The following is a 13,041-nucleotide window of genomic DNA, read 5'->3' as shown; positions in this document are numbered from 1 at the left end:
TATGTAATTCTTAATTTTAATTTCTTATTTATGTAATTCTTAATTTTAATTTAATTTAGGAATGAAACCTAAAGTGCGAGACCATTACCACGCGCACAAACTATCTTTCTGGTTGAAATTGATCCCGAAATTGCACAGACCAGGCGACCCGGCCGTGTCGGCACAGCACCACTTATTCGAAAACCACGACGACCCCGAATTGTACGACGGCATTGTACGGCAAGTGCCCATGTCCCAGTACGGGGGCTCCGTCCCGACCTTGTTGACCACGCACGACCCCATTGGCCGAATGGTCAACAACTTCCCGGGACCCACCACGTCCTATAACCTCGCCGGACCAGGAAACGCCCAACCGCCACCCAACCAAAACCGGGCAGCCGCCAGCCCAGACGGTAAGTACCATCGTAAGTCAGATACGTTCCATAAGTGTGTTAGTTAGTTAGTCGAAATAGTTACTGATGCCAGAAACAGAAAGCTATAAATGTATACGTTTGGGATGTCTAAGGATTCATTGCCACCGAGGAGCAACAAACACAAGGAGAACGCGGCTAGCCTTTAAACACGCTAACGCAGTGTTGTGTACAAATTTCATTGGACAAGCCTTTACGTTGTACGTTTTACGGGCAGGGGGAAGACAATTTCCAAATTTTCCCCTTCCGATGGCAGCAGGCGCTAAAGCGTCTAACCAATGAAAATTGTACGCAAGAAAATGCACGACTTTTGACGTTTTGCGTTCTCCTTGTGTGGGGTGCGGTGTTTGTTGCTCCTAGTTGCCACCATGCTTCGAAAGTGGCTTGAGAAATGGGCGTGGCTTAAATTTAGTTCCGCGTAAAATTACGTATTTAGGTGATTTAAAAAGAGCGCAGAATGTAAGTGAATGTAATTCGAGACTTGAAGCCGAGTCTAACTTAGCACTTTGCGAACAAAAATCTCCGTTGCAAACCACACCCGTTTCTAGGAGAATCATTAGGGTTACCGTTGTTTTCCTTAGACAACCGTGGAGTAACTTAAAACATACGTTTCTATGAGCATCATCAGGGCTACCGTTGTCTTCCTTAGACATTCCCAGTGTATTCGAATATAAATTCCTGGTGATACCTGACCGCGAAGAAACTTATAAATGAAGTCAAACACAAAACGATCTGAACCCCTAGATTAAAATCGATTTGTTACGGGTTAGTTATACATCTCAGCACTAAGCAAAGACTAATAACTTTGAAGCCCACCACCAAAGCTATTACGTGGTCATTCTACAAATGCCTCTAGGTAAAATTGGAAAACGCGAAACTGACACTCTTATGTGAAACGTAATTACAAACTTACGGTACTAACTTGTTAGTGATTAAAGTTCGTACAAATATAAATATCGAACATTTGTTGTCTTTTCCAGCAAGCGCGGTCACGACCCCTTCGTCGGGTCCCAAGGAAGCTCCCCACTCGGCAAACGACTCCGACTACCAGGCCGTCGTGATGCACCACAGCGGCTACTCCACCGCTTTGAGCGTCACCATCGCGGTCGGCTGCTCCTTGCTCATTCTCAACGTGCTCATTTTCGCCGGGATTTATTACCAGAGAGACAAAAATAGGATAGAAGCCAAAATACAGAAGCGAAACTATCAGGTACGATGGAAGACACGTTCATTCAACATTGTTCCGTTGTTCCGCGTCGTTGCTTTCTTCCCGTAGCTAATAAGCGATAGGCCCTTCAATGAAACATCTTCAAGGAAATCGCCCAGAAGTAATGTTTCCGAGTGCCACGACCTGTAAGTTACTGTTTATATAGTGCTTGTTGAAATAATGGAAACTTTTGTTCTTTACGGTATGCAACAAGTGTTTCCTTTTAAAGCAAGTGTACTAGCTCTATTTTCAACAGATGTCGCTAGCTTCGAAATCAAAACAAGATGCTTAAGCTATATTTTAAACCAAAAGGCGGGACATAAAAGTACCCCTCGCGTTGATTGGCTCGACAATAACTTAAATTATACATGTAGTTATTATTAACAATAAATTTTATATGGGATGTATAATAAAGGTTAAAGCTAATTAAGTAGAGTATAAGTATGATAATTATAATTGGTTCTCTGACTACGTTATTGTTTCGATATTTTGAATTATAGCTTTCTGTGCCAATAATAGATGGCACCACGCTCTCGAGATAGATTCATTGCCATATCTAATAATAAGGGCCTTATCATAATACAGGTGACAATGATAGAGCCGACAGTTGCTTTTTTTCGACATATTAAGGCTTAGCAAAAACACGTTCTGCTTAAAGGTGAAAATTTTGAATTATTTCCACAAGCTACAAATTAACAGTAACATGCAAGTCCTGGCTCTTGTATATATTACTTGTTGGCGATTTCCTTGAAGTTGTTTTATTGAAGCGCCTATTACGTCCTTGTCAATGATTGCTTATTTAACACGTGCCAAAAAGCTAGCATTAGTACGTATAGTAAATGTAGGGAGCTGTTGGCTCACGTGGCATGAAGGGCTTGCCACCACCCTCCTACGCATTGTAACCCGGCCACCTGTTTAAAGTCATTATAAGTCGCTCGACCTAAGGTGGTGCCTTGGGTATTAGCCTAGCTGATTCATACTGGTATACGGTATGCTAGAAGAGGTACTATGGTAATTGCCAGAGCATAACCAGGTACCTAAGAATAAGGTACTATAGCATAAGCCTATTGTACCATCCTCACGCACTTTGTATCGTAAATTCGTTTGCTTTTTAATTAAGAAAGGTGAACATAGATGGCGATAGTTTACGTGAAAGAGTGCCACAATAAAATTGACTATCTTTCGCTACTACGTGTGCGAATCTCCGGCTTTCCATATTCTTTCTACCCGAGTTAATTTTTGGTAATTACAAACATTACCACCTCAATCGTTGACAATGGCGTACTATATTGGTAAGTTTCCTACTGAATTTAGTATGAATCCTACCACGCATTTTAGTGACGCGCTTGATAAGACGCTTTCGCTTTCTTTCCGAGCATAATGGCGCGCGCTGTTCCCGCACTTTGTCGCGTGACCCGATTGAAGGGCGCCATTGGCCACGGTGCGGGAAAAGCCGTGGTGCCTCGAGAGAGACTAGAGCTTGATTAACCCCGAAAGGTGGCCGGGAAAGGTTTTAAAGAGGAGTGCGTCGGAGGGTCATCGGGAGGGAAGGAGGGCAAGCACCAGTCGATGTCGATGAAGTCCTCCGCGCCGCCCCCGCACCACTTCGGCAGCTACCCGTCGCAGGAGTTCATCCCGCCGCCGCCGCCGCCGGCCACGACCAACATGATGATCACGCACCACCACCATCCGCACTCGCCGCAGGACCCTCTGCGCGGGCCCGGGATCATGGGCGGAGGGCCCCCAGGCATCACGCACCATCCGACGACGGGAAGAGCGCCAGGAGGCCCCAACGCGAATGCCACCTCCCCGGAGGGACGCAGAGTGTGAGTCGTGCCTGTCTGCAAACTATCATCTTTCCTGTCATCCCCATCCATCTCTATTACGTTGAGGATACCCCTCCTTTCATCACCCTAAGATCGTCCATATTCGGACCCTCTTAAAGCGGTTACATCTAGGAACAACAAACGCAACGATAACGTGGCTAGCTTTTAAACACGCTAACGCAGTGTTGTGTACAAATTTCATTGGATGAGCCGTTACGCTGAGCATTTTACGAAAAGGGGGGAAGACAATTTCCGAATTTTCCCCTACCGACGGCAGCAGACGCTAAAGAGTCTAACCAATGAAAAATGCACGACTTTTGACGGGTTGCGTTTTCCTTGTGTGGGGTGCTGTGTTTGTTGCTCCTAGGTTGCATCGACGTTTATAATATATCTCTTACGAGATTAAAATCCATTTAACATAAGTAACATAATAACAATAAGTATGACACTTCCTATTGCTTTAATGCTAATTTTCTAACCGAACCTTTTTTCGTGACTTGGACTCGCAACTTACCGTTTTGGATGACTACTTTTTGATAAAAATTTAAGCCTAATATCGGAGAGCACGTTCTGGAGTCGCGAGGGGCTTTGGCTTTGTTTTGAAGCCCGCGTTTGAATCACGCGTGATAAAAAAAACATGAGCTCGTGGCGCCGAGAAAAACTTTTTTAATTTTTATCATTTTAGCCTAATATTCCGCCTATCTATCGGAAACCAGATATTTCGGCTTAGTGGAAGTCTCGCGTATTTTAGACACTAGAGGGCTCTGTGCTGAGAAAACATCTTGATTACGCAATAACTATGAAAATCATTTTGGTTGTAAATCTCGTTAATTGTCATTCTTATTGTTATTATGTTACTTATGATTTAACTATATTGCTGATGTTAGTTTACTCATAAAAAACGTAATGAACATAAATATGGCACAGAACAGGCTGATAAATAAGGAATTTTTCAAACTGGACCTGTGGCCAGTAGAGCCTAGGCAGTTTAATTAAAAAACTGCCCACTGGCCACTTACCATTATTATCCATGTTATCTTCACATAGACGCTAATACAGTCGTTGCCCTATGGGCCCTTCCCGAACAAGCCTACTGAGAGAGATACTTCTAATATTTCTTTTTGATAACTGCTAAATTCGCTCCTTGTATACTGTGTGTAGAGTGTAAAGTAGACAGACTCACGACACGCAGTCACCCACCCATACACGCAATTGACACAAGGCCAATCACACAGCGTAGAAGCAAAGACCAAACAATTTAAGGGATTAATGTAGTATAGTTTTTTAATGAACAAAATTCTTGAAGGGAAAAACTTTTAATTAATTAAGTGGTCACCAGGGTCACTAACACCCCAAGCATTTAATTTTTGAACTGGCCCAGCTAATTTTTAAACTGGAGATTGGCCTGTGATAGTGCCTTATTTCTCACACTGGCACAGAACGAATTCGGTTAATGATAGTCTGTCGTGAAGTGATTGCGAAATAGCAAGAGTAGGAACGGACTCGGTATGGAAAGGGAGGATCTAATCAATTCTCACCCACATTTTTTCAAACGCTTGTCTGTCCCTTTAAATATTATCTCGAAAAATAGCAATCGCTAGCACCGAAATTGACTTAATTAAACTTAATAGGTGTTTCTATAAAATACGGGAGATCATGTGACAATGTTTTGTCTACGTCACTTACAAGGAGACATCCCGAAGTGTAACCCACCGATTTTGTTCAAACTCGGGGGATTGGTAGACCTTCATGTATCATGAAAAAACCTAACTTAGGGAATTTATTCAATGGGCAACCGTTTTGCCATGGCAACGATAAATGTTTTGGACAACACAAAATATTAATTTTTCCCATTGAAAATAACATGGGATTTTGACCTCAAATTGATCAAAAGTTGTTCAATTTTGATGGGTTTTTTTGTCAATTTTTATCTATTTTTTATTTTTTTGGCATTTTCGAAATTTTGAAATTTGTTAAATTTTTAAAAAGGGGGGGGGGGTCCTAGGAATCGGTCAGAATCCCATGTTATTTGCAATGGGAAAATTTCCATTTTATGTTGTCCAAAACATTTTTCGTTGCCATGGCAAAACGGTTGCCCATTGAATAAATTCCCTTTAGGATTTTGCAAGTTACATGAAGGTCTACCAATCCCCCGAGTTTGAACCAAATCGGTGGGTTACACTTCGGGATGTCTCCTTGTTAGCTGTAACTCTTGAAGGTAGAGAGCACGCGATGCAGTCGCGAGACCCTTTGGAATCTGAATCCACGCGCAAAACTCGCGTGCATGTAAAGCACTTAAACTAATTAACAATGGTATAAAGCACTTAAATAACTGGCGCTCTTGACGCGGATAAAAACATTTTATAGCCTACTTCTAATTTTTATTGTTTTATTTTATATTGGGGGATCCTAAAATTAATTTTGTACGTGAAAATACGCCACCATATTAGGGTATAAAAACAGTTAAATAAGCCTGCTATACCTCATGATGTAAAGGTACTGTCAAGCGCAAAAACTTAATTTTTAAATCGGTCAATTACCCCAATTGGCCGGTATACTTACTACGAATCTCCCGAGATACAAAAGAATTATCTTTCAACTCCAACCCGACGACTCGAAATTCGTTCAAAAGCTGTCGAGACTTAGCCTTTATTAAGCAAATTCACTTATACACTGGCTAATTTTCAATCCTTTTCAAACTTGCCTTAAAATTTAAGTAGGTGGCGCCACTGTTCCGAATTAACCCGATATACCAGAGAGGTGGAGTGTGTTAAGCTTAAATATGATTATAGAGGTCCTAAGGGGGTGGCAAAATTAATACCCTTTATATTAATTAAAATAGTAGAGCTTTTTGGCTCTCGGAGAGACAAAGGGGCTTAAATGGAGGACCACCTTCGGACCTTCTGGGCTAATCCTCCTATTAATCTAGCCATAAAAATAGTGCTCCAAGAACGGCTTAGGCGCTCCTCTGATCCGATTAACGAAGTTTCCTGATAATAGGCAAAGGCTTCGAGGTGTCTATAGGCCTTTTTATTTGTCTACGATTCTTACGAACAACGCCGCCATCGTGGTTGCGAGGATTAAATAGACCAGTCAAAGCGTCTATTGGAATTTCAAACCGCTCGTCTTGTCTAGTCGCGAGTGTTTACCCGAGATATTTTTGCATAATAATAGCTAAACCCTCAATGTAAACACGCGAGTGAAGCTTGATTTTCAAACTCCTTGAACAAGGTGTATAAAGGACGGTAATAATACATTGCAGGCGGATTTCGTACTAATAATAAATTATTAGTTTGAAGTACAGTTTGGTTGGTTTGTGTATACAAACAAATGGTTTCATGTACGGAAGACCAATGAAATCCTATAATTTGACGTCGTGTTTGAGTAATTGCTAACTAAACAAATATCTGATTTTCCGGCTACTGTAGAAAATTATCTACACAATCCCTACGGGCTTACGACAACTATCTCTACATAGGATTGCAACAATAACCCATAGACGTACTAAGAACACGTAATCATAGCTTTAGCCCGTCGTGGAGCCTCCTAATCTATATTTTCAAAATAAGCCCCGCCTTTTTATATTTTCCGCCTGTAGTAACTTAAGTAATTAAAAAATAAGCGGTCCAAGAACTACTTAAACTAACTAAAAACCTACTTAAAAACCACTTAAAACCAACTCTAATTTCGCTTAATGGAGGACACTTAAAGCCAACTTAGAGCCAACTTGAAACTTAATAACGACAACTTAAAGCAAACTTGAAACCAACTTAAAAATAATATGTAATTTTCTGTATACGTAAGGGTTCGCGCCTTCTTCTTAGAAGTAACAATAGTGGAAGAAGACTCAATAGCTCCGCCTCTTTAAAAAAAATTGATTAGGAGGCGATCCAGCAAAATTTCCTTTCCTCTGTTCTTGGTACGTCTATGGGTTCTTGATTGCAACTATTATTCACAGAAGGGGCCGGATTAACGCTATGGGGGGCCCTGTGCAAAGTAGAATTTGGGGCCCCTAAAAAATTCAGAAGTTACTTTTTGACTTGAAATAATAATATTAAAAAAAATTGAAAAAACATTTATTTCGAAGATGGGGGCCCCCTAAACTCGGGGCCCCTGTGCCATGGCACACTTGGCACATGCCTTAATACGGCCCTGTTCATAGCCCCAGAAGTATGTAACTTTCAGATACCTGAATTTAACCGATCGGAAATAATCTGAGATAATACATCTGATGGAACGCGAATTAAAATAAACGGTAATTAAAATTTTGAAAGAAGTTTAATCAGGGGATTATATCGATAATTCAGATACGTTTTGACCTTCAACTTTCTGGTTTGCATTTTGAACAATATCCATTGATCTGATAATATCCTAGCGTTAATGCGGATTATCTGATATCTTAATTATTTCTTCGGTCCAGATAATTCAACTTTTTATCTGACAATCGATTGAACATTTTTAAATACGTTTCGAAAGAAAGAAATTGTACGGAATGCAATTTTTACATTTAATTTTTTAAACCGTACACCGATAGTTTAAAAACTGCTTTTTTCCTGTATAAAACCTATGACGTTTTAATGACATACTTCTTTCGTACGAGATATATTATACAATACAGTCACAATTAGATAATTTTCTGGTGCGGTATATAAAGGGTGTTTCAAAGGTTATGTAAAAATTTTAAGGAGTTGTAGGGGGTGAGTTGAGAAGTATGCTAGTATTTTTCCCCATTTTCCTACGATGAGTTAAAAGAGCGCCAGAGAGCTTCCAAGTGTGGCCTACTAGCCCCTGGAAGTAGGCTGCAACAAGCGCAAAACCAACTGAACATTGCTGACAGCCCGTGGTCGACCTACTTCGTTCCTGTTCTGTAAAACGAACAATACGATTGTAACGAACCAGTCGCGGAAAAGTTCAAGTAAAAAATTAAGTAACGTACCCAGAATGTGGCTGTCTCACGTAATCAACGATGGACATTGGTAAAAGTCGGTGAGACGGGGATGCGCCGGTTCGGGCACCATTCCTGGTAGATACGTTGAGCAGCCAAAGCATTGCCATCCGCTAGTCCACACACGAAACGAATATCCGCCAGTTCTTCGAAGTGAACTCCATTGTTGCAGTTTGAAAGTGATGAGAAATCGAGGTCCATCACGACTATAAATAATGTTTAAAAGTTTACTTTTCTACGCTGCACTGGTTACCTCGATCCTTTTTTACTTATCACACGAACCCAAACCTTAATGTTCCCGTTTATCCGCTGATTGGTTTTACGCTTGTTGCAGCCTACTTCCAGAGGCTAGTAGGACACAGTTTGAAGCTCTCTGGCGCTCTTTTCACTCATCGTAGGAAAATGGGACAAAAACTGGCATACTTCTCAAATCATCCCCTTTATATGATATATGGCACTAATTACTGCATACTACTACAGAAACAGTATATTGAAGAATGGTTTGTACCGTTGAACATTTAACGCGTAACCAAAAGTTATATAATATCTTACAAATTGTTAGTGAAGTATCAATATTGTCACTGTTATTTGCTTGAAACATATGCCTTCGCAAACTTTTAAAAATTAGGTTTTGGGATAAAAAATAATCCTGAAGCAAATATGTGATGTAGTGATTTCCCAAAAGTATATTTGGGAAAATATGGTTGATAAATAATTAAACATCCCTATGCAGTGTAATTTTGACTTTTTACATTGGTAGGCGATGTGTTTGCCAACGCGGTTTGACGAACAATTAGCTGCCATAGGAATCTACCTCGAGCTTGCGAAGGTACATGTGACATTTTTTAAAGTCTAGATGGTTATTTATCTCTTTTAGAAATATTTTATATACTTTTGGTAAAAGGTAAATTGCTCAGCTCCTCCTAGTTCATTACAGTATAGGTTTCCTTGTGTTACTAAAGTACAGGGTGTCCTAAAAGTGTCTTCCCTCAAATTTTATCTAGAAAAATTAAACTATCACGAAGTAGTTTCCCAGCAGCGACACCTACCTTTCAAAGTTTTAATGGCAAGCAATGTTGAGTAAGGTATCGGTGATAAGCTCGTCATGCTATGATCAATTCCAAAGTTCTCAGAAATCACCCAAAAGTGAATCGCTACACAATAGAAATAAATACGATCTTGGTATAAAAAATACATTTCTGGTATAATCAAATACATACTTAGTATCAATAAATACATTCTTAGAATAAAAATATACGTTATTCGTACAAATAAATACGTTCTTGGTATAAATACATACGTTCTTGGTATAAATACAAACGTTCTTGGTATAAATAGAAACATTTCTGGTATAAATAGAAACATTTCTGGTATAAACAAATACATACGTTCTTGGTATAAATAAATACGTTCTTGGTATCAATAAATACATTCTTAGTATAAAAACATACATTCTTAGTATAAAAACATACGTTCTTCGTACAAATAAATACATTCTTGGTATAAATGCATACGTTCTTGGTATAAATAAATACGTTCTTGGTATCAATAAATACATTCTTAGTATAAAAACATACGTTCTTCGTACAAATAAATACATTCTTGGTATAAATGCATACGTTCTTGGTATAAATAAATACGTTCTTGGTATCAATAAATACATTCTTAGTATAAAAACATACGTTCTTCGTACAAATAAATACATTCTTGGTATAAATGCATACGTTCTTGGTATAAATAAATACGTTCTTGCTATCAATAAATACATTCTTAGTATAAAAACATACGTTCTTCGTACAAATAAATACATTCTTGGTATAAATTAATACGTTCTTGGTATAAATAGAAACATTTCTGGTATAAACAAATACATACGTTCTTGGTATAAATAAATACGTCCTTTGTATAAATAAATACGTTCTTGGTATAGATAAATACATTCTTAGGATAAATAAATACGTTCTTAATTTAAATAAATACATTCTTGGTATAAATACATACGTTCTTGGTATAAATTTAATACGTTCTGGGTACAAATTGGGTATAAATAAATATGAAGTGGGTAAAAATAAATACAAATTGGGTATAAATAAATATGAAGTGGGTAAAAATAAATACAAATTGGGTATAAATAAAAACGAATTGGGTATAAATAAATACAAATTGGGTATAAATAAATACAAATTGGGTATAAATAAATACAAATTGAGTACAAATTAATAAAAATTGGGATATGAATAAATACAAACTGGGTATAAATAAATACATTCTCGGTTAAAGGAATTCATCTTTGTTCGCTCCTCAGTCGTAAAAATGGTTTTTAAAATCACCAAAAAACCCCAGCGGTAGAGGCTTACCTTTCACCCCTCCAAAAGCATGCTGGCTTACCCGAATCCTTTTCTTCCATTTGCACGCGCCCTTTTTTGGCAAAATATCTCTTTTTGGATTTTATTCTTCTGGCGGTGTGTTTGTTTTTGATCCCTAAGAGAAACTGTTGTTTCCGCACAATACAGGTATTGAATCCGCTCATTTCCGACAGTTGGAGCCATCATACAGAGACGCTTCCGGTGGAAACGACAGTCTGACGCGAGCGACCTCTACGCTCTAGATGAGGAACTATAAATACAGAAAATAAAAAAGATTTTTTATAAGAAAGAAGCCCAAAAAATGTGTGTTCGCGAATTCAAAATACGCTATTTCTATACATATATAAAAAGAAGTGTGTGACTCTAGCGAATGACGGACAAAAAAGGCAATTCACGTAAGACGAACAAAATAACGAACCCATTTTGCGCGAATGGTTTCTGGAACACCTCGAATTAATATTAAACAAGGCGTCGCTTCTCTACCCCTACCACCCCCGGTTGCCCCACCTTTTTCTCGGATTTGTTTTAAACGAGAAACTAAATACAATTTCGCTCGCTTTCGGAACTATATATGGTGCGCTGTATACGTAAAATGATATAACCAAAAACAACTATACGATAAAAAAAAGCCAGCTATTTTTTAAAGTTACTTGTTGAAATGTTATTTTTCGATCATGAAACGAATAGAATAAACCGAAAATCGTGAGAAAATGATACCAACAAATATTCCCAAAATTACCTAAACGTAACGGTACGTGTCAAATGTTCACAAATTGACGTTATTAATTTAATGCCAAATATTAAACAAAACTATCGTGAGTTAATTTCGTTCAACAATTAATAATATAATACATTATAATTATAAACGCTAGCTAGGCTTAATATAACAGACAATCCCAATATTATTAAGTTCTAATTAAGAAATAAATTAACACTTAGTGTTCGACTCCCCTTTAAATAAATAAAAAATGAATTCAATTGCCTCACGTGACGTAAAATAAAAATAAATAACCTCAAACCGTTTAAAACGTTATAAAAATTGACAATGCTACAAAGAAAAAAATGATAAATTGTATATGTCCTTGGAAATTGCAGTTCCTAAGCTTTTATGTATAATAAATTAACTGTTACTTTCTAGCTACAAGAGACATCACCCCTAGTTACATTGTGTTCTTCACGAAATGATATTTTTTGTTCACTAACGATCATCGTCGATGAAGGGGGAAAAATGTTTAAAAAAAATGTATATTAAATCAATTGAACTCGAAGCGGAGCTGGTCGGCTAGAGGGCGATAGGATCGAATGAGGTACTATCTCCATGGTGACGGATCGAAAAGCGTCCTCAGGCACGCCCTAACGAGCGTCGCGGGAGAGAATCACCCGAAGGAGACGCGTAATTCGGCATATAAGACCTCGTCGTTTACCTTTAAAAATTGAACGAGACGAATGATATGAATTTGTGTCCGGAACATTTCGAAGCTTATTGAATAAAATAAAAAATAAAAAACGGGGAACAAAGTAACAAAAAAAATAATAATAATAAGTATGTTTTTTTTTGTAATAAGCTTAAGCGTGTCGGATTAAAAAATCGAGATGTAAATATTCGAATACGCCGTGAACAAACAAACAAAATAATAAGTAAACAAAAAATATAAAGTAATAAATGAATTTAAAAAAAAACAAGAAGTTATGTAGACATTTTTTGGGTATGATAAAAAAGCTAATAATAAAAAAGTGAAATATATTAAATTTGGTGTTTTTGATGTATCCCGTATACGCGAAAGGAGGGCAAATTCAGATCGAGATCGTAGAAATGACGACAATATAGAGAGAGAGACACGTCGTCGGCGGTGACTGCGAAGAAGATCCGAAACCTTGGGAATAAAAGATGACCGCTTTCAAGTCAAAGACATACTTGGGCGAGTGGCTCGGCCATTCTTCATCTTAATAGTGGCCGGAGCCATCAATTGCCGGCGCCTTTGACCAATATCAGTATCAATTCGGACCGCCGCTTGACCTTAGTCAGACCCCGACCGACCACCGCCACGCAACCCAAATAAAATACCCAACCACTATCAACTCGCTAAAAGGTTCTTCCTACCCATCGGACAGCCTGGAAGAGACAACTTTAGTCGATAGCCATTACCTACTCGGGGTTGTCAGAGAGTCCCTTTAAAGAAGATGACATACCCTATCGACCAAGTTAACCCTTTTCTTTGCAAACAGTTCAATTATTTAGAAGCAAATTGAAATGCTATGTTAATTCAAACTGGTACTATAAACCAAT

The 13,041-nt window shown here is 38.4% G+C and overlaps 1 protein-coding gene across 5 annotated transcripts in view; it reads left to right on the top strand.

The window, feature by feature from the left end:
- The window catches only part of LOC149952427 (neuroligin-4, X-linked-like), a 206,191-nt gene extending 193,746 nt beyond the window's left edge, over positions 1 to 12,445 (top strand). Inside the window, exons 10-14 of one of the 5 annotated variants that reach the window (XM_090168526.1) lie at positions 60 to 392; positions 1,391 to 1,620; positions 3,115 to 3,443; positions 9,149 to 9,217; positions 10,902 to 12,445. In XM_090168526.1, coding sequence (XP_090024652.1) covers positions 60 to 392; positions 1,391 to 1,620; positions 3,115 to 3,443; positions 9,149 to 9,185 — 929 coding nt within the window. In that variant the 3' untranslated portion in view covers positions 9,186 to 9,217; positions 10,902 to 12,445. The remainder of the gene's footprint in view (positions 1 to 59; positions 393 to 1,390; positions 1,621 to 3,114; positions 3,444 to 9,148; positions 9,218 to 10,901) is intronic. The other 4 variants (XM_090168525.1, XM_090168527.1, XM_090168529.1 and 1 more) reach the window with 4 other exon arrangements.
- Positions 12,446 to 13,041: the final 596 nt, after the last annotated feature.

This window comes from Leiobunum rupestre, chromosome 3 (genome assembly GCF_980474605.1).
Source record: "Leiobunum rupestre chromosome 3, qqLeiRupe1.1.hap1, whole genome shotgun sequence".
Lineage (NCBI taxonomy): Eukaryota > Metazoa > Arthropoda > Arachnida > Opiliones > Sclerosomatidae > Leiobunum > Leiobunum rupestre.
Note: the sequence above shows the minus strand (reverse complement) of the source record. Positions and strands in the feature narration are given on the sequence as shown.